At 46.7% G+C, this 21,761-nt stretch overlaps 1 protein-coding gene across 1 annotated transcript in view; it reads right to left on the bottom strand.

Annotated features, from left to right (window-relative positions):
- Nucleotides 1–610: 610 nt before the first annotated feature.
- LOC144166381 (uncharacterized) overlaps nucleotides 611–21,761 on the bottom strand; it is a 39,267-nt gene continuing 18,116 nt past the window's right edge. Inside the window, exon 4 of the mRNA XM_077695896.1 lies at nucleotides 611–1,057. Coding sequence (XP_077552022.1) covers nucleotides 950–1,057 — 108 coding nt within the window. The 3' untranslated portion in view covers nucleotides 611–949. The remainder of the gene's footprint in view (nucleotides 1,058–21,761) is intronic.

The following is a 21,761-nucleotide window of genomic DNA, read 5'->3' on the forward strand; positions in this document are numbered from 1 at the left end:
GGCAGGGCGTTCGTCTGTTGTGGCTATCGCGGAATGGTCGCTTTTCCGTCCACCGCGTATCCCACAACTCTTGCCGCTCGTGCACTTAGAAGCGTTGAGCGTTCAAGTGGTGTGAGGTTGTTAAATGCAAGCCCGAGCTCCTCGGCGAGAGTTTTGTTCTCCGGATCAGGCGATTCCATGACTAGGGCTGCGGGTGCACTAGGTTTTACTAGCATTTTTAAAATGGCCGCCGTCTCGGTCGACTCCCGCGTGTGGGTGCTATATGGAGTCGACATACTAAGTATCTGTTTCATGGACCGGCCCGTGTGACACCATTGCTCACGTCACCAAATGTGCAATTTTAGCGGGAGATTTAAAATTTTGGCTTAAATTGCCTTATTTCTCAGTGAATAAAGCATCATTTGCTTCCGGGAAAGCGCTTGGGGTACTATGAAACACCTAATCTTTCGAATAAAACAAACTTTTGTTTTCTCTTCATGGCTCCTTTAACATAATAATTAGCCTTGATTTTTCGGGGTGTATGAAATTCATGTTTTGCCTGTGCTTGTTTTAAAAACGAGGTCAATAACAATTTACGGACACAAAAACCATCAAGATGTGTTATCCGTGCTTGTAAGACATTGCGCTTCATCTTTATTTCACCAGAATGTCGTGCAAAAGCGACACATTTTAGTAAAAACTGTAATATTGTAAGCAGGTATCTGACTGAGGCGACCAACATTTAAAGAACAAACAACCCATAAAATGATTATGGAATTGATCGCATGAGGTAAGTTTAGTGAATAATCATTCTATTACATTTCATGTCAGGGCGCTTTCAAGTACGACCTATTTCGTTGAGAACATCGCGGAGTATATAGGTGACCATTTCGTGGCCTAATTCTTTGATAATACCCGGAAACAATTTGCCGAGATGCATTGCCACAGCACCAAGAACTTCTCCGGCACCTCATAGTCGAAGACGTCCCACACTCATGTAAACCAACTGGGGGACATCGGCATGAATCATAGACGATTCATTTCGGGTCTCGTTGGTTATGACCGTAGGATCCACAACCTGAAAAAAAGATGCACACTTTTGTGAGAAAACAGCAATCCGGAATGCAATTAAACGAACTGCTGACAATACTACAGTATCAATCTGAAATCAGTTTTGAAAAATGTAGCAAAAAAATGCATTATCAGGGAAATGTACATAATATTTCTTGGCATACTCAGGCTTTTCCTCGAATTTTTAATAAATATTTGGGGCACCAAGTTCATGGAATGACTGTGTTAAACCTACTAAAAATCTATGCTTTCAAAGTGTATCCCTACAAGCACCCGTGTGAAATAGGACCCCGATAATTTTGTATCCAAATGTCACAACTGTGCAGTGACCTTACATGGCAACGTTACCTACCCTCATCCCTTAGCGATAGTCGTGCCCCCCCAAAATATACGAAATGTCATCTCAGTGAGCAAGAACTCGCAATGATAGTGACGCATTCATCTCCTTTCAGCGAAAGAAACTATATCCCCAGAAAGTACCAATAGAATAATGACAAATAGAGACCACAGGCAATATGTTTTTCATGAACCTTCGCAATTTGTGGACGGGGAACCAGGGATACGAGAAAGGTCCTCACGAATCCAAAACTAAAGCCTTCAAATTCACAGACAGCAGTCGTTAGGCAACATTTCGGTACAAATTAGGACCAACGATTTGGATAAGTTGGCTGTCGACTGCACATCTTCGTTTCTCCTTTTTTGGGAAAGGAAACCTTCAGAGGTACGTTAACCAAATAGTTCACATCTTTAATGTACCATGTAGCACACTCGCTGCCTGTATTTACTATTGGCAACTATAATTAACAGCAACAAAACACATATCAGCAGAAATATGCATGAAACCGTAAGTATGAGCTTTATCGGCCAGTAGAGCCCTAGGGAGGAGCCGTGTTCATGTCAGCGATACCGAAGGAGGGGGTTTCTTTATCCCCATCCACACGAACCCGGACACATTCAGCGCTATGAATACCTCGAAATACGGTGCCTTAGTTCTAGGACTAGAGGAGCTCTCAGACGTGCAATTAGACGGTGCAGTATTCAGCGAGGCAAGAACACCAGCGAAAGGCTTTGTTCTATTGCATACTCGGCATATATAAAATTACCGAAGTCGTGGAGCAACGATGAATTCTGGTGTAGCTTTTCTGATCCCATCGACAGAGGAGCTAAACAAACAAATATCTACAATTATCAAGAAAGTCGCAGTCGCCGTTCTTATCAAGCCACCCAAGGTACAAGAGGTAGCGACTAGATAATTAACGCTTATGTGCTAACCTGTCGGTATGACGATGAGACTTTGGGTAGTTTCTACGAGCAGGTCGAATCGGGAATGTATAAGGTGAGAAAGAAATGCACGCCAGTGATTAGATACAAAGAACAAACGGAGGAACTCCAAACTATTTCAGATTCTATTTAGGCTCCACTTCAAGTATTCCGCAGGATTCTAAGTGACCACGGTAAAACCCAAATGCTAGAGGGGAACTCGAAAGGGTGAGCCTATATAAAGGAATGAAACCGGCATAGCAGTCGGGAGAGGCTGAATACAGCATTTTGCAATAAAGATTCAGGAGAAATACGATATTTTATCAGGAGAGCGTACGATCTCAGAGGCATGCGATACGACAACCTAAAGACTGACCAAGAAATCAGTAGCTCCTGCTGGAAGAGGTGAACTTCAAGAAGAACATGGTAAACTATAAAACTAGTTAGCAAGTATGTTTCTTACTCAACCCACGTTCGACGGGACAAAAATAAAAAAGATAACGCGAAAAAGCAGTTTTGGAGCCCCCTTATAGACAGCTCGTTATTGCCGAAGAGTAAATATTTCCCGCAGAGGCAAACGTTTTTTGTCATTACGCCTAACATTAACAGCAAAATAAGAGTAGCGGTTATATTTATGCCGAATTGTGCTGCAGCAGCGTTTTCACAGGCACGCTACAATATGCGATATCTTCACCTTCAGAGCCCCAATTAGAAATCGCTAAGGAGTATGAAGCAAGGAAAAGTTGCAGGTGAGGAAGTAGTAGCCGGGAATAACGGGACGATGTAGGGTGTATTATTTAGAAAAAATCGCAAAATCGTTCTCAAATCAACTCGAAACATACAGGTGCCTTTACTTTGGTTAAAAACGAACCTAATACTAATCATGTACAACGGAGATGTGGAGAACAAGTGCGTGTTATATGACAATGCCTTTTGGCTAAGCGTACTGACAGATGAGCGCAAGATGGAAACTGTCCGCGTCTAACGCCGCGGCGAAAACTCAATTGTTTGCGCCTGGTTTCTCCACAGCCCTGCGTCAATGGTGTCAACGAAAACAACAATAATTTGTTGGGCGTAAGTGTTCAATTCGTCTAGAAGAGGTGTACGATCAGCGCGATTTGCTGGAAAACAAATAAATTCCGCACTTTGCCGTGCAAAATGTCATCGGGCTACATAATGCCCAGACACTTCTCCCCAGAGGCGCGTTGCCTGTTCCACAAGTTATCACTTCCCCAGATTCTTTTCTAGCCACTTTTGCTTGCTTAACCGCCTCGCAGCAAGGTTAATGCCGAGGAATTAACGATTACGGTCGGCGCTTTCGGTCGAATGGCCGTTTTATTTCTGCAAAGAATAAGCTCACGGCGTTATTGGGATCAGGATGCTGTGGCGCCGGCTTCTTTACGCAATCCATTCGAACTTTGTCTATGAAATCTTCTAGTTAAATATGAGCAGCGGACAAAATATTATGCATTTATAGAATATTTCGGCCGAGAAAAAGCTTCAATCAGAAGTGAATCCTCTTACAAAACCGAAAACATGTCCATGTACTTAATACGAGACTGGCAAACTAACAGATGCATTCAACAAGATGAGGCCCAATTCCAAAATCACACAACCACAATCTCCAATACAGTTTCGTATGTTTCCGAAATATAAAATATCATGAGGGATTTTGTTTGATATGTTAGGGCGCATGAAAAAGGTAGCTAAAAAATTTAGTAGGTGCAAATATCGACATGAAGCTATCAAATTGACATCGTCAGAACGATTGATGCGTCTAGTATATGTATTTACTAGACACTGTTAAACAAAAAATGATCTTTTCAGTTTGTTACGTGATTTTCAAGGTGGACTTTTGTTGGTATATATAACTTAAATTGAGCAGTCCGACTGGAATAAAGGGCTAACTATTCAACAGAACAATTATTATTTCAATTTTCTAGAGATTTTTATATACCTCGTTAGTGTGCGGTTTCCAAAGTTGGATGCATATTCCGATATAAACTGTATTATTGAATTATATCCTAGTGGTTACCTTCCAGAGGGAGAGGTTTTTGGAGATGTCTAATGATGCAATATTTTCTATTTACAGGTAAACATTTGTGCTCAGTATAGGAGAACCAAATTCCTTTGCAACTGATTCTAGCGTCACATAGTTTCAATTGTCTGAGAGTAAAATATGAGTTTCTTTGATACTATACAGGGATGGGATTGCTTCCTTGTTAGTGATGGGCATAAATGCTGTTTTATCTATGCTTGTATACCTGCACCTATATTCACACCAGTTAGTGATTGCTTGAATGGATTACTCCAGCATTTTTGGTTTACTGCTGCAGCTAATGGAACAAAATAAAAAGCAACCAACCGCAAAGCGCAAATCGCCACTCTGAGTTTGAACCGGTAATATTACCCAAATTTTGACAAGGAGCCACATAAGCACGCACCCCTCGAGAGCTCTGCGGTCCAGTGAAAGAGGGTTGGAGTATATCACTGTTTATGTCTCCAACCCGTGCTGGAAGAGTTGCGCATGCTGTGACAGCTTTACAAATGAGAAATAGGACCATTTACCATATTCATTATTTTCAGTGAGGCATCTTATCGAAATTCATTTATATAGTGAAAACAAAGAAATGTACAGGAGAAATCACTTGGGCAGCGGTAGAGAGACCCGAAAGGCGTATTGCTACACTAATTGAACGTGTGCTTATCTGGCATATAATTATGTAAATAGAAATAACGTTTCCCAGCAAAAATATACGTGCTTGTTAATGATGTTACTCTGTTCAAGTTTAGGAGAACAGTTTTTTTGTTCTGGTGTACTGGGACTGCTCAAGCATTGCGCACGTGTCCAATGTCTTGTGATTAGGATAAGCGAAATATTATGACACAGAGACCGAAAGCAATCCAGTGTAGCGACGTGAAGTGCATTTGTTAGTGTTGAAAAACAATAAAGGCCCTTTTAAGAGACAAAGCCGGCGTCAGTCATCATTGCGCGGACAGAAAAACGGCTGATTTCGAAATGTTTCATAGCACCTCAGCAACGCGAGTCAATGCCAGTACACCGCAGATTCATAGAGCGGAAGTCCCCTAAGGCGTTGAACTGTTCCTCCCTGGGACGCGGGTTCCACAGCAGCAACGTTAGATGCTTTTCACATGATCTCTTAAAGCGAGAACGTCCGTGTGGCGAGATTTCGGGGCACGTTAACGACCACACGAGGTAAACATTATTCCCTAGCCCTGAACTATGGCCCGCCTCCTTGCCCAGGTGCATTTTCGGCGCCTTTAACCCCACAAGTAAATCAAACCAGTAGCTACGCAACACTTCAGAGACACAACAAAATCACATATGTGTTCAGGATGTGCGGATCCTGGCGTCGAAACCACTGCGCTGTCGCTAGGTTTGTACGGTTGGCGCGGCGCTTTTCCCCTCTCTCTCCGAAATGCCGAATCGCATCGGCGCCACTTTGCACAGTCGAGCCGAAACCCCGAACTCCAGCCTTAGGTGAACGCGGTAGCGACCATTTGGACGATGAAAAAATGTCACGCAGCAGGCTCTCCCTCCTGGTAGGGGGCCTAACCTCACTTCATTGGCTAGTTTGAAAGGCAACCGGAACCCCTCTCGGCAGGACGCGGTACGCGCACCCTGCCGGGGGGGGGGGGGGGCTGTACGGAGGGACACTTGTATGACGCCGAAGGCATTGTCCGAAGGTATTTGACGCTTTCCTTACCATCCCGCTGCAACTCTGTTGCACCGGCGGAAGCCCGCCAGCCCCTCCGGCTGCCATCCCGTGCCTTCGGCTGCCCCTGTTTTCCTTACGCTTACGTATAGTAAGGCCTTCCCTAACACTCAACGATCACGCCGTGCGGTATGCGCCCTGAGAGAACGTAATCTGGGCCGCACGGTGATCCACGGGCACAACGGTGCGCCACGCCCCAGATTATGCCCTGATGAAAGAGCCCTCTGGGACTGCGTGCCGACGACGCGACCACTTGCGCGTGGCGCCCCATCCTCCCTTTCACCCAAAGGGTACTACGCACCTGCTCTGTACATCATGTAACCCGGATGTTGGCATAAAATAAACGCCTTCTCTCGATACCCTGGGCATGATATTTTGTCGCCGGTACTCCACCTGCCCAATAGAGGCGGTGTTGAGTTGGCGGGACGCCGTTTCAGTATCGTCGTCATCATCAGCCTATCTACGCCGCCTGTAGGGTAAAGGCCCCTCCCATGGATATCCAACTATCCTGTTCCTGTGCTGACTGTGACCAATTTATTTCCGCAAACTTCTTGATCTGATCTGCCCATCTAACCGTCTACCGCCCCCTGCCACGCTTGCTTTCTCTACGGATCACTCTGTTCTCCTTAATGACGAACGGTTATCTTGCCTTCGCATTACATGCCATGACCACACCCATTTCTTTTTAATTTCTACTAATATGTCCTTAACACGCCTTTGTTGCCTGACCCACTCCGCTCTCTTCTCGTCCCTTAATGTTACACCGATCATCTTCCATTCCATTGCTAGCTGACTCGTCCACAGTTTCATTTGAACCCTCTTAGTTGACCTCCAAATTTCTGCCTCGTAGGTGAATACCGGTAATACGCAGATGTTTTTCAGGGACGATGCTAGGCTGCCATTCATTGTCTGAGAATGCCTACCGATGGCACTCCACCTTATTCGTATCCTTATAAATATATCAGTCCCATGGTTGGGATCTGGGGTGATTACGTGGCCTAAGTAGATATATTCACTTACAACTTCTCCTGCCTCACCACCTATTTCAAACCGCTGTGCTCTGCCGAGGTTATTGTGCATTACTTTAGTTTTCTGCATATTAATTTTCAGGCCCACGGCTATACTCTGCTTGTCCAGTGCGGTAATCTTGCTTTGCGATTTGTCCCCCGAGTTACTTAATAAGGCAACGTAATCAGCAAATCTGATGTTACTGAGGTATTCTCCAATAACCCTTACGCCCACCTGTTCCCAAATCAATGTTCTATACCTCTTTTAATCATGCTGTGAATAACATTGCAGAGATTGTGTCTCCTTGTCTGACGCCCTTCCTTATCGGTATTTTATTGCCCTCTTTATGGGGGAAGATGATAGCTGTGAACGCATTGCAGATTTCCTCCAGTATACGCCGGTAATACTTGTCTAAACCTTGATTCCGCAATGCCTTAATGACGGCTGAGGTTTCGACTGAGTCAAATGCTTTCTAAGAATCTTTGAAGGCTATATATAGGGAATGAGTGTACTCCGCGCATTTCTCTATCACCTGATTTGTCGTTTGTATATGGTCCATTGTTCAATAGCCTTTACCAAACCCTGCTTGTCCATTCTGGGGCGTGGCGACGGTGCCACCACGCCCCAACTGGAGGGGCGGTATATGTATTCCGGGAGAAGGGCCAGAGTCTTCACCCGGAGTACAGCATGCGACATTTTTCATTTCATATTTACTAGATAATTTTGCGCATTACAAGCATGCAACAAGATGTTGGGCCAATATCCCAAGCTAGTTGAGGCCCAGATAAAGATAAACATTTATGCTTCTTGCCGGCCCTGTGGGTTGATCACAAACGTACTAGCTGACGCGCTTTCTCGTGCCTCGTGGTCAACCGAGAATCATTGTCCAGGTGTAACTTTAATCAGCGACACCAAAGCGAGCCCCGCGAAGTTGGCGAAATTAAAGCTGTATGCGGGTGGTCGTTTTAGAGCGCTCTAGAGCACTCCGGAAAGCGACTCCGTGTTCGGGTGGTCGAAATCGAGCGGTCGACGTATGTTCTGTTGGTCGTTTCAGAGCGTCGTCCTCCCCTCCGAGTGTCTCGGAGGTCTGTGACTACGAAGTGGGGGCGCCGCCGATATCTGCAGGCGATCAGGTCACGTGACCCCGGCCGCCGCGGCACGCCCCGCTCGCCTGCCTAGTCGGTGGCGTTCGCTAAGCTCTAGTGAGCGGTTTGCGATGGGACTATTTCGACGTTTTTGCTTCGCGTGCTATTACTGAAGGCATCTCCGGATCATGTAGAAACATAGACGCCTATATAGTGTAGGGGAACCGTCTTCGCTTCTTCTGCAGATCGAAATCGGCGCCGAGGAGGACAGAAGCTCAAACGCCGACGATTCGCACGTTTAGACGACAAAGTTCGCAGAACTGTTCGCCGCTTCGCATCCTGTGTTCAAAGTGCAGGAATACGTTCGCAACTTTGGCTTGGAGCTAACGCCTCCGATATTCAGTGAAGGCCGCCATTTGTGGAAAAACCTTGGCCGGCCTGGCTGTTTGCAGTTGCCGTGTTGGCCGCGCCGCAGCGCCATGGTCGCGCGCTGCTCCAAGATCGGGTACGCATTCGGTTGGGGAGCGGTGACTCTTGCTCGAATGGGGGGAAGCAGCGGATCGCCGTACTCCGTAGTAGTATCTGTTTGTTTTATGGCGCAAGGGCAACGATGGCCAAAGAGCGCCAATGCAATGGTTGATCATTTTGAATGATGTTTTAATAAAATGGTGCTGTAAATGTGACGATTTTAGGAGAGGTTAGTGTGGGGGGTGTATACAGCCCCTCATTTAAAACAGCAATAAAATTGGGGAAATGGGAATGGCAGGGTAAGAATGTAAAAAATAAATAGACACTCATAGCGTCCTCCCACTCTGAGGGGCCCCGAGGTTACACATGGTATGATATGCGGTTTAAAAAGCCAATGTCTCCCAGGTAAGCAAAAAGGCGTTTACTTGGAATTAAGGGTTGATCAGCTAAAAACATCGAGGGATGAAGAGGAATCATGTGAGTGTAGAGTTCCCGGAAGTGCTTTTTCCTTGCCTTGTGGAAGTACCCACACTCAACTAAGACATGGCTGACGGATAGGCGATGTCCGCACCTGTCGCATTGTGGCGGTGGTTTGCCCTGCAGAAGGTGCGAGTGAGTAGCGTATGTATAAACTATTCGTAATCTGCACATGTATACTTCCGTTGTTCTGTTCTGTTTTTCTGTGTAGTAGCTGCCTAATTGGGGTTTTATAGTGTGGAGTTTGTTATCTGTCTGAGTGTCCCAGTGTTGCTGCCAGGGTTGTCGGATTGCCTTTCGAATGAATGGTTTCCAGTCAAGATAGGGAAGCTGCTGAACGTCGACGCTGCAGCGAAGTGCTGCCGCAGCGGCGCTCTGGTCTGCGAGTTCATTACCAGGAATGCCACTGTGTCCAGGCACCCAACACACGACTATGACCTGTTTTAAAGCGTAGGCTGCCATTATCTCTTTAACTAACCTGTTCAGCACAATGTTCCTACTTGGTTTTCCATAATGCAGTGCTGTCACAACACTCAATGAGTCTGTGTATATAATGGATTGTTGTGTCTTTGTTTGTATTATGTGTTCTAGCGTAATTAATATAGCATGTGCCTCAGCCGTAAATATACTTGTGTTTCTGTTTAGTGTCCTTGTGCTGGCAAAGTTGGGACCGTGTGCAGCACATGCCACAGCAGTGGCAGTTTTGGAGGCATCTGTGTAAAAGGCAGTGTACGGGAATTTGTTTTGCAAGTGCAGGAAGTGTTGTCGGATGAGTTGTGCGGGTGAATGTTTTTTGTAAATTTCCTTGAACGACATGTCACAGGTGACAGGGCGCAGTTGCCAAGGCGGCATGAACTCAACGAAGTCAGCTTTGTAAGATTCTGATAAAATAACCCCAAATTCCTCCGCATCCACCTTCACTCGGATAGAGAAAGGCAGAGGAAGCGACGGACGGCTCAAAAACAGCCTTTCGGACGCTTTGTTTTCAAGAATAGCATTTAGCGGATGACTATTTAAGGATGTTGCCCTTACGCAGTACAAAAGTGCCATGTATGTACGCTGGTGCTCTAAGCACCACTGATCCGTTTCTGCATAGAGGCTTTCAATAGGACTCGTCCGGAAAGCCCCGGACGCCAGGCGGAGCCCCAAGTGCAGCACTGCGTCCAGCATTTTTAGAGCTGTTTTTGGAGCAGACCCATACACTACACTTCCATAGTCTATACGGGACCTGACAAGACTGTTAAAAACACGTAAAAGGCATGTTGTATCTGCACCGTATGACTGGCGGGAAAGGACTTTTAAGATGTTCATAGTCTTCATGCATTTCAATTTAAGTTGTTTAATGTGTGGGATGAATGTAAGTTTATCATCTAAAACTACTCCAAGAAACTTGTGTTCTCTTTTTACGGGTATGTCAACTCCCTTAAGTTGTATGGTTGGTTGCAGATGGATCCCACGCTTCCTAGAAAAGAGAACACAAGTGCTTTTCTGCGGATTTAGGATAAAACCATTTTTGTCTGCCCACTTGGCTAGTCTGTTCACAGCAACTTGGATCTGCCGTTCACAGATAGAGGAGTTGCATGACCTGAAGCTGATGTGAACATCGTCTACATAGATTGAATAAAAAATGGTGGGTGGCAGTGCTCTCCCTAACGTATTCATTTTTACAATGAAAAGTGTGCAGCTAAGTACTCCACCCTGGGGAACGCCATTTTCTTGTGTATACGTCCTGGATAATGCTGCACCAACTCGTACCCGGAATGTTCTATCAGATAAGTAGCTTTCCAGTGTGTTCAACATGTTTCCACAAATGCCGAAAGATTTAAGGTCATGCAGGATGCCATACCGCCAAGTGGTGTCATAGGCCTTTTCGATGTAAAAAAATACAGATATACAGTGCTCCTTATGGGCAAAAGCTTCTTTAACATAAGATTCAACAGCTATAAGATTGTCAGTTGTTGACCTGCCCAAGCGAAAGCCTGACTGGCAGCTATCAAGGACACCATGATATTCCAAGAAATAGATAAGCCGTCTATTGATCATCTTTTCAAAGAGCTTGCTCAAGCAGCTTGTCAAAGCAATAGGGCGATAGCTTGTCACAGAAGAGGCATCTTTCCCCTCTTTCAATATAGCCAACACAATTGCCTCTTTCCAAGCATGAGGAAAGTACCCAGCACACCATATCTTGTTGTACAAGAAGAGAAGAGTATTGAGGGTATCTATGTACAGGTGCTGAATCATTGTGTATGTTATTTTATCAGCTCCTGGCGCCGAAGCACGGCATTTGTTGAGGGCTACCATAAGTTCCTGCAGCGAAAAAGGAGAGTTATACCCATCATTAGATTTCTTGTGGTCACGAATACGCTTTCTTTCAATAGATTCTTTGTATCGCAGGAATGTCTCAGTGTAGTGGGAGGAGCTGGAAATATGTTCAAAGTGCTGTCCCAGGGTGTTTGCTTGGTCTTCAAGGGTATCGCCAGTGGTGCTGACAAGAGGTGTGACATATGTTTTCTGCCCCTGCAGTTTCCGTATCCTGTTCCAAACTTTGCGCGCATCTGTATAGGAATTTATTGATGATAGAAAAGACCTCCAACTATCTGTTTTTGCCTGACGTCGGATTCGCCGTCCCGTGGCTTTTGCGCGCTTGAAGGAAATTAGGTTTTCTGTAGTAGGATACCTGCGGAGGACCCCCCAGGCCTTATTCGGAGCATTTCTGGCCTTCTTGCAATCGTCATTCCACCAGGGCCTCTGAAGATTACGTGTGGTACCGGAGGTCTGGGGAATAGAAACGCTAGCAGCATCAAGTATATGTGCTTTGATGAAGAAGCACGCTTAATCAATACCTAAGTGTGTTATTGATGTGTAAGTAAGTTTCGACATCTCTTTAAACGTTGCCCAGTCGGCACCAGCTTCTTTAAACTTTTCATGTGAAGTGTAACTGTAGGGGCATTTTTCTGAATATCTGAGGGTGACTGGGAAGTGGTCGCTCCCGTAGAGATTCGTACCCACTTCCCATTCGATGGATGGAAAAAGAACGGGGGAGCCTATAGCAAGATCAATGTGTGAATATGTGTGGTGTGCTATATTGTAGTATGTCGGCTGCTTTTTGTTAAAGAGACAAGCTCCGGATGACAAGAGAAAGTTTTCTATCAACCGGCCCCTGGAATCTGTGCGTTCCGATCCCCATAGTGGGCTGTGCGCATTAAGGTCACCAACTAGTAAAAACGGTTCTGGCAGTTGATCTATAAGGGACTCAAATTCGTAACTGGACAGACGATATTCAGGGGGAATGTACAGTGAGCAAATTGTTGTTAACTTATTGAATATAATTGCCCGAACAGCAACCGCTTCTAGGCCGGTGCGCAAATGGATAGATTGACAAGGGACAGCTTTTTGTATAACTATTGCCACACCACCAGAGCAGTGCGAGCAGCTGCCTCTGTCTTTTCTAAATACTGAGTATTGGTTTAGGAAGTTGGTATGCTTAGAGTTCAAGTGAGTCTCTTGTAAACACAGGACAGTTGTTTGAGTTTTGTGTAGGATTTCATATATATCATCTAGGTTTTTAATTAATCCTCTACAGTTCCACTGCGTAACTATTTGTGATACCATAAATGTTTAAAGAAGATTTTGGCTGGTGAAGACTAGGGATGGATGTATCACCTACCACACTCAGGTATGATCTGGGCCAGTGACACGGGGGGCTGCTGGCTTTTTTCCCCGCCCCGCCATGGAGCGCTGTTCTTTCACCGCCTTTGGTACTGGCCGAGACGGTGTCATGTCCATGTCCTCGTCTGAGTGCTGAGACAGCGACGAGATGGAGTCCTTGCGGCCTCCGACACGGAATATGTTCGAAGTCGTGGAAGGATTTCCTCCCACCATCGTTTGTTGCGTGTTGGACGCAGAGGCGGTCGAAGGACCCGCCACATCTACATCCATGGCCACCTGAGGTCTGGTAGCCGGAAGAAGGGGGCCAACGGCAGAGCCGTCACTCCTGGCGTTCGTGGCCGACGCAACACTTGCGGGTGCCACAGGTGTTGCGTCAGCTGGTTGGGCTGCCTTAGGCAGCACCTTGGGGGGCTGGGGCGGCACCAAGTCTGCTTCGCAGTACTGGGTGGCCGCAGTGACAAGACGCCGCTCCGCCCCCCGGCGAGCTGCGTCGGCATACTTCGCAGAAGCAAAGGCGCTGAGCCTTTTCCGCGCTTCTAAGTAAGAGATGTTCTCGCTGACTTTAAGATTGAGTATTTTCTTCTCAAGTTTGAATGTTTCACACGTCCTTGAGTAAGCTGTGTGCGGCCCACTGCAGTTCGGACACTTAATCAAACTGCTGTTGCAATTCTCTTTGGCGTGGTCGTGCTCTGAGCACTTTGCACACGTTAAAAGCCCACGGCATTTGTTAGTACTCTGCCCATAACGTTGGCACTTAAAGCACCGACGCGGGTTGGGGATATATGGTCGGACGGTACATCGAAGAAAGCCTGCATTCACAAATTCGGGTAAGGTACTGCGGTCAAAGGTGAGGACAACATGTTTGGTTTTGATTTCCTGATTTTCTCGACGCATAGTGATCCTCCTTACTGCAATGACGCCCTGGTCGCGCAGGCCCTCGAGGATGTCAGAGTCAGTTTCATTGCAGAGATCAGATTCGGATATCACACCTTGGGATGTATTTAGCGTTCGGTGGGGAGTGACTGACTTTCAGGTCGCCAATGAGGGTTTGTTCAAGAAGCTTTTTTGATTGTGCCGGGTTGTTTACTTCTACAAGGATCTCTCCAGAGGTTAGTTTCTTGGCTTTGTAGTGTTTTCCCACAACACGTTCAATGCACTTAGCTATTAAGAAAACGGATGTAGATGTCACTGGCTTTGTATTGTCTTCGGATGCAATGATCAAGAACCGGGGAAAGTTGTCAGGTATTTGGAATGATAGGGCAGGCAATGGGGGAAAGTTCGCTTCAGTGCGGCCCCTTTTGGGGGGCCGATCAGTGGGTTTAGAAAATTTTTAAAGAACCATGCAGCATGGAAAAAAGCAGGGAACGGGGGTACTTCCTTCGCTCGGTTTACCCTGATGCCGAGAGAGGTCCCGGAGCTCCCTGCCTGGTAAACAGACAGGGAGCCCAACCGCCGGAGCTTGACCACGGCTCCGACAGCCACCGTTTGTGGTTTCTACCCTTCACCTTAAAACTCCTAGCCACGGTAGGATACAGCGTGAGTATGGGGGCTCGGGGTCCGCGGTATCGCCAGTATCGTCACCAAGATTGCTCAAGGTGCCCCGTGCGGGGGGATCGCCGTACTCCGAGTCCGAGTATCAGAGCGACCACCCGAATACAGCATAACACAGCCGTCGAGTGAGAAAGAGAGCTCAGAGTTGAGAAAAGCCGTTCGGACACACCGCAGAGAGGGGGAAGGCGCTTCTCGCTGTTTACGTGCCGCCGGAAAGCGGGGTTGGGCTCAGAAACAAGAGGGACGGAATGCCCCGTTGAACGACGGTTGTATTCACCCAGAAAGAGCTACTAGCCACCCAGCAGAATTACCCGTTTCGTCGGTGGATTTGTGACGGTCTCTGGGAGACGTTTTTTTACTTTGTTTTATTAGAAACAGAGGCGTAGCTTGTACTGCTGCGGGCGTGCGCCGAGATGCTACTTGCTACTTGAAGTCAGCGTGCGTCGCCGACGCCACGGGGCACTAATTTCTGCTGGACTGTGAAAGACTCGTGCTGAATATCGTAGCCACCGAAGATGAGGCAACTGGTACATTCAGTATGGTAACCCCGAAATGTCTGAGGAAACACTGCTGCGCTACGTTCATGACGAACCATTGGAACTTCGTTTAGGCAGCTCCAAGGCTTTTGGGAAACTAAGTCGCTCCGTGACCTCTGCCGACATGAAGCGAGACATTTTTCGCTATTGCAGATCGTGCTATGTCTGTAAAACGTTGAAGGCGCGTGGTGGAATGCCGCCTGGAATGAGGAAACCAATTGACAGTGTACGTCCTTGGCAGGCAGAAGCTTGCGACTTGAAGGGACCTTTGCCGAGGAGCAAAGAGAGCTATACTTATCTTGTGTCTGGGGCTGACTATTTGGCGCAACAGCCCACTGGTTCTGCGCGGCGACGACGAGGCACCCTCGTTGATCCAGGCTGCTGTCGGCCGGCTCATCGGTACAAACTCAGAAAGAGCTCACTCAGGGACCATCGCACGGTAAACGGTGGGATATTTCGCCACCCGTCCAACTAACCGTCACTCCTTTTGCTCTCAGTTCCCGCGGCCGCCCCTCCGGCCCCCCCAAGGCCTTCGTTGGGAGGGTTGCGCACAGCCCCAGCCCATTGAGTGTCATCAGTTACCGCTGTGCTCCAGCACGTTGTAAGAACAAATTTTCTGTTTTTGTTTAATTTATAAGAGTGTGCATGTTACGTGATATTGTTTGTATTATTGAGTTTCATTTTATGCATGCTGAGGGCGCCTGATTAATTATGTACGTATTTTTCTGTGTAATTGTTCTGTGCGCTAGCTTTAACGCACAGGTTGAAACAGTGTTGACCCCGTTTGAACCATACGGTGTAACGAAAACGTTTTTCTGTTAGGTGCAGAGTTCTGTATGGTTCGAGTGTTAGCCTTGTCCACGGCGTTAAGTGTTACTTTTTTGTGCGCAATGTAAAGGAATGTTTCTTTTGTTTGTGTTATGGCGTTACTTGTTTGGTACAGGAACCCTTTTTTGTGCATGCATGTAGGACGAGGTATGTTCTATGGTTCTTTTTTATTTTCTTCTGAGTAGCGAGCAGAGCTAGCTTTCTTTTGGAGTTGCTCTTTCGGGGACGTACGGTGTTGGCTGGAGCGCGAGGGTGGGGAAGTGAGAGCTCGGTCTCTCGATAGAAGCGTCTTCAAAGACATTCCCCTGCTCTTCGTGCGCACGGTTCGAGAAAAATGGGCTGGTTGTTCAAAGTTGAGGATTTCGGCCTTCCGCGGACCGGTGTTCGGGTGAGCAGCGTGTACTGGAGGCCATTGCGTAAATTGTGAAAAGTTGGGAGAACGGGCCAGACTTTTGGGGACCGCATATTCAATGTGAACGGGAAAGTGGCTCTTCCTGGGAAACACTGGCCCTGACGACGCTATAGTGTGGTGCGCAGCGTTGTGGAGAGGGAACTTGGCTCCGGTGGCAGGGAACAGTTTGACGCGTGTGTTGTGTGGGAGTTGGTGAGTGCGTTTCGTGTGTGAGTCTGCCGGCTTCAGCAAACCCGACCTTGCATTCCGAGAGTGGTTTCTCCTTTGTCCGGTAAGACCACCGTCACGTGGTGTCTCGTCGTGTGGTGGAGGGACCGCGGACAGAGACATCGAGGATTGTGAAAGGGCACGCGACGTGAACTTGGCCTCACTCTGAACCGCTGCGCTGACTCGGAGAGGTTCAACGACATATACCCCTGCGCACCGCCTGCTCCAGATGTGGACAATGTGGTGTTGCCATCGGAACCGCACCATGCGTCATCAGCTCAACGGCTCTCGTCCGGCTGCTGCCTCGCTCACGGTGCGCAGCGGCGACCACCCAGGCCACTCGTTGCTCCTTGGCGCGGCACCCAATTAAATGCCACGAGAGGTCTGCGCCCGAACAGCGCCATCGTGGTTGTCATACCTGCCGATGGACTGCTCAAGCCGCATTCCCTCAGGGCTTCAAAAGGTCGGCGTTGTCGCCTTGCCGTCGGGACATGGGTCCACCTTAGCTACTCACCAAGGTGTTGGTACGGTTGCTGCTGTGTCGGTGCACCGGTGAGGTCGTTTTGGAACCGGTACCTACAATATCCCCTCCTTGCCAACAGCGGACGTGTCCCCGAAATCTTTCGCGCTCCCAACCGCCGAACATTGGGCAAGCCCGCGAAATGGCTTCTCAGGCATTTTTGTAGATATTTTTTTTTCATACTAGTGTAGCGTAGTTTGTGGCATGACTGTGTCTTCTGTGTTGCCCTAACCCTTTTTAGTGGTAGTCTGTGTTCCTTTTCTTGCAATCCTATGTATCCTAGTATCGTTCTGCATTCATATAATATTATTGTTCTTCTTATTATTATTATTAATATTAGTGTAGCGTTCATTGCAATCATTCTATTTTAGTAGCTTCCTTTTGTGTATGAAGTTTGGATCGATTACTATGTATTATATAACTGAGTGTCACATGTAGTTTTTTGTATGCATCATTCGTGCTGGAAGTGTTACTGCCATTAGGGTGGTTTGTAGATTCTTTGAGCGGGCTGAGGATGGAGACTGACTTGTGCATGCATTTCTTTCCAGTTTTTGTCGTCTTTTCCTTGCCTGTTCGATGGCGGGTCATTTGCTCTCAGACCGGCGAGAAAATTTCAGAAGAGGAGGGTGTGGGGATCCTGGCGTCCTAGCCATTGCGCGGTAGCTAGGTTTGTACCGCTGGCGCGGCGTCTTTCCCCTCTCTTCCCGGAATACCGACTCGTCACGGTGCCACTGTGTAGATCCGACCCGACCTCTCAAAATCCAGCCATACGTGAATGCTGTAGCGACCGTTGCGGCGATAAAACAATGTCACGCAGCAGGCTCTCCGCTCTAGTAGCGGGCTTAACCTCTCCTCATTGCCTAGTTGAAAGGCATCCGGAACTGCCTCTCACCGGAAGGCAGGACTCGTGCCCTGCGTGAGGGGCTGTTCGGAGGGACACTTCTAGGATGCCGAAGGTATGTGACGCCTTCTTTGCCATCCGGCGGCAAATCTGTTGCGCCGGCGGAAGCCCGCCAGCCCTTTCGGTTGCCGTCCCGTGCCTAAGGGTGCCCCTGTTCTCCTTACGCTGGCAGTCTGGCGGCGGTGGGGACAAGCAACGGACGTCGATCTGATTCACCCGTACCGTTTTCACATATTTGTTCCTGAGTGACCGCATCCGCTGTTCCGGCTCATCTCCCCCCTGCCGTCACAGCAGGACGGACAAGGAATCGCGCACGACAATCTGCTTTTTTGTTGGAAACCCAGGTATCAGCGGTCGACAAGATTCCTGGAGCGACAACATTGCGCAGTTTGAGCGATCTGCGACAGCGTTCACGCTCCCCGGTTTCAAGGCACTCTGGCAGCGGCGGTAATGGGCAACGGACGTCGATCTCATTCACCCCTACCGTTTTCACAGGTTTGTTCACCAAGTTATGGTCATTTACTTTTTGTGTCTTTTTGCTCACGTCACTGCTGCTGCCAGACTTGTCACTTGTTTCAACTGCGCATGAAGTGTGATGTCTGATGCTGAAGCAGAAATCTGTCTTGCCTGCAATGAGCCCATAGACGAAGCAGACTGTTTGATAACGTGAAAAGAATGCACTTACCCATATCATCTGCCAGGCTGTTCTGGTCTGCCAGAATCACTGGGAAAACTAGAAGTGCCAGTGCTCGCACAGCATATACGTACCCTACATGTAAAGTGGCGTGTTCCCGCTCAGGCTCAATGTCAGAAGCCAAAGATACTTTCAATGTAGCCGCGGCATTTGTGGAAATCAGTAAAAAGCTGGACTCCTTGTTGCCCCTGAGAGAACAGGTAAATAACATCGAATTATCTGTGCAGACCATGTCGGACCACTTGGATGAAATAATGGGGCGTCTCGACAACCAGGACAAAAAGAGCGCACAGCTTCGCAAACTGGTTGAAAATAATTGAAACCGCGCGACCAACTGAACAGCTTCTTGAGTCGAACGCTGACTTGGATACTCTGGAATTTCGGAGATGGGAAAGAAAACTAGAAATTCGTGGCTTGGTGTTCTCGGAAAAAGAAGAATTCATTACCAAGGTTAATGAAGTGGCCCACGTGATTGGCGTAGACGACGTAAGTGACTGTGACATTGATGCTTGTCACAGGCTGCCGGCAAAGCCTAACAAAGTTCCGGATATCTTATTTCGGTTGGAAAGGCAGGCAGTTAGAGACCGATGGCTCCGTAAGAAAAGCGTACTCAAAGAAAGAGAAACGGATACTTACATCTGTGAAAATCTGACTCGGAGAGCGAAAGAGCTGTTGTACACGACTGAAGAATGGGCCCAAGTCAATGGCTGAAAATACGCATGGCATGCAAACGGAAAGGTTCGGCTTCGCAAGAAGCAAGGTGACACTGCCCGTGTGATCAAAGACGTGAGCGACTTAGCGAGACTAGCATCGTAACCTTTAGTTTTGCTATGAATCCAAGTAGCAAGTCTTCACCTTGTTGTGACTTCACACCGGTACCCCTTACCTTGTGAACTTAAACAAACTGAACCCAAAGAATGGTTGTGCCCTTCAATATTCAAGTGTTTTCATTTAAATGCCCGCTCATTAAACATCAAGTACAATGATTTAAGTATACTCTTAGATATCTTCGGATTTTTGTTTGATGCAGTAATGATATCTGAAAGGTGGTTACATTCTGATGTTGATTTTCAGCTACCCTCGTTTTCTACTTTTACAGTTAATCGAAGTGCATGTCGTGGTGGTGGTGTATGTCTTCTGCTTAGCAATACGTTTAAAGGAGAAATAATAGAACAGTTTTGTTATATCGATCACAATATTGAAGTTGTATCGGTAGTAACAAACGACACAGTGATGTCAGTGTTCTATAGACCCCCAGGGGCGATACTTCTTCTTTCTTGGGGTTTATGGAATCCTATTTGAGCTTCATTACTCAGCACAAATACGAAGCCATCATAAGTGGTGATTTCAACATAGATATTTTACGTAGTACCCCGGTGAGTACTAATTTTGATGTGCTATTGAAATGTTATGATTTCCACATTACATCTAAGGTGTCCACACGTATGACTTTGAGTACGGAAACACTCATTGATTTATTTATTACAAACATTGACCCCTCCCTTGGAAGGTCTGGTGTCACATGCTGCGATCTCAGTGACCACATGGGTATTTATCTCTTATTAAATAAAATTATCCCTAAGCGTAAACAACGTAATGTATACACAACTCAATGTGTTACACAAGAACGCCAAGAGGACTTTCGTGCGGAACTTTGCTCAGTGTACTGGAATGACGTGTACAACGAATCCGACGCAAACAAACCTTATGAAATATTTATGTCAATTTTTATCAAGATATAGTGCAAGCCTTTCGCAAGGACCACAAAAATATATCGAACAAAGTAAGGAAACCATGGATTTAACGTGATCTATATAGCCGCATCAAGGAAAAAAATAGGTTATGTCAATCATTCATTAAATGGAGAAACGTCAAAACCCTAGAAAAATTCAGAAAACAAATAAACAAATCAACTAACGACATACGCAATGCAAGAAATCGGTTTTATGAAAAACAATTTGAATCGCTCGACCGACATGATCAACTGTGGAGGAAGATCCGTTCGTTAGCTGCGAAATCCACTCACAACATACTTACTGATAAAAACTGACTCTCAACACACCGACCTACCGTGTGTGGTGTTCCTCAGGGAAGTATTTTAGGCCCATTATTATTTAACCTGTATATTAATGATATAGTAAACCTTGAAACCGGCACTCGTTTTGTAATATACGCCGATGATACCAGTATTTTGTCGATTTTCCCGTGCGAACGCATTATTGGAAAAACTAGCAGCCTGGTCAGACGCTAACTTGCCTGAACTAGACATCTCGAAGTCAAATGCTCTAATTTTCCGCCCGAAAAATAATCAATACATTCACAAATTCCACTATGTTATAAATCCCAAACCGTTGAAATAGTTAAATCTTTCTAAACATTGCCTGTCGTTATTTTAGAATATATGTTCTGGGATGATCACGTACACCATGTAACGCTAATAGCTTGGAGGTCCATACCCGCCGCGGTGGCTCAGTGGCTAAGGCGTTGCGCTGCTGAGCACAAGGTCACGGGTTCGATTCCCGGCCGCGGCGGCCGCTTTTCTGATGGAGGCGAAAAGCAAAAACGCCCGTGTGTACGAGATTTCGGCGCACGTTAAAGATCCGCAGGTGGTCAAAATGAACCCGGAGCACTCTACTACGGCGCGCCTCATCGCCTGCGTTGCGTCGGCACGTTAAACCCTACAATCAATCAGCTTGGAGGTCCATGGGATGTATTCTCCGCCACAAATACTTACTGCCACAAAAAGTCAAATTACTACTGTACCGGGCTCTTTTCTGCTCTTACTTTAACAACTGCACACTTGTATGGGCAACAACTACAACCTCAAATCTAGAAAAACTAGCTATTCATGAAAAACGGATGTTTCGCATTGTTCTTGACTTACCGTACAGGCATACAACACAACATTTATTTCGGAAACATGACAGTAAACATATTCAACCTATACAAACACCGCTTGATCCGGAACTGTAAACGCAAAAGCAAAACAGGTCTAAATTTGCTTTCCAGTCTAGCAAGCCTACAATGGTACGAGACTCCATATCCACAGCGCCATAAACCCCATTGGGAATTACCCCACGTCCGTACACACTATAGTCATCAACTCCTATCATATCAACTACCCACAATATTCAACACACTCACTGTTGAGAGTATCAATATGGATATTTTTTCAGTGTCAATTTTACGCAGTTATCTTGCCGACAATCCACGTTCTACATAAGCATGTTAATATTAATTGTCAATGTTGGTTCATTGTTTATATTGAGATCAGTGCTGTGTAACTTCGAATGAATGTCTGTTTGGAAAAAAAAGGGCTTGATTTGTGTGATGAATTCATTACTGAGTAATCTTGAGT

The sequence above is a fragment of the Haemaphysalis longicornis genome, unplaced genomic scaffold (assembly GCF_048455015.1).
Source record: "Haemaphysalis longicornis isolate Haplotype H1 unplaced genomic scaffold, Haemaphysalis longicornis Haplotype H1 scaffold_17, whole genome shotgun sequence".
NCBI classification, from domain to species: Eukaryota; Metazoa; Arthropoda; class Arachnida; order Ixodida; family Ixodidae; genus Haemaphysalis; species Haemaphysalis longicornis.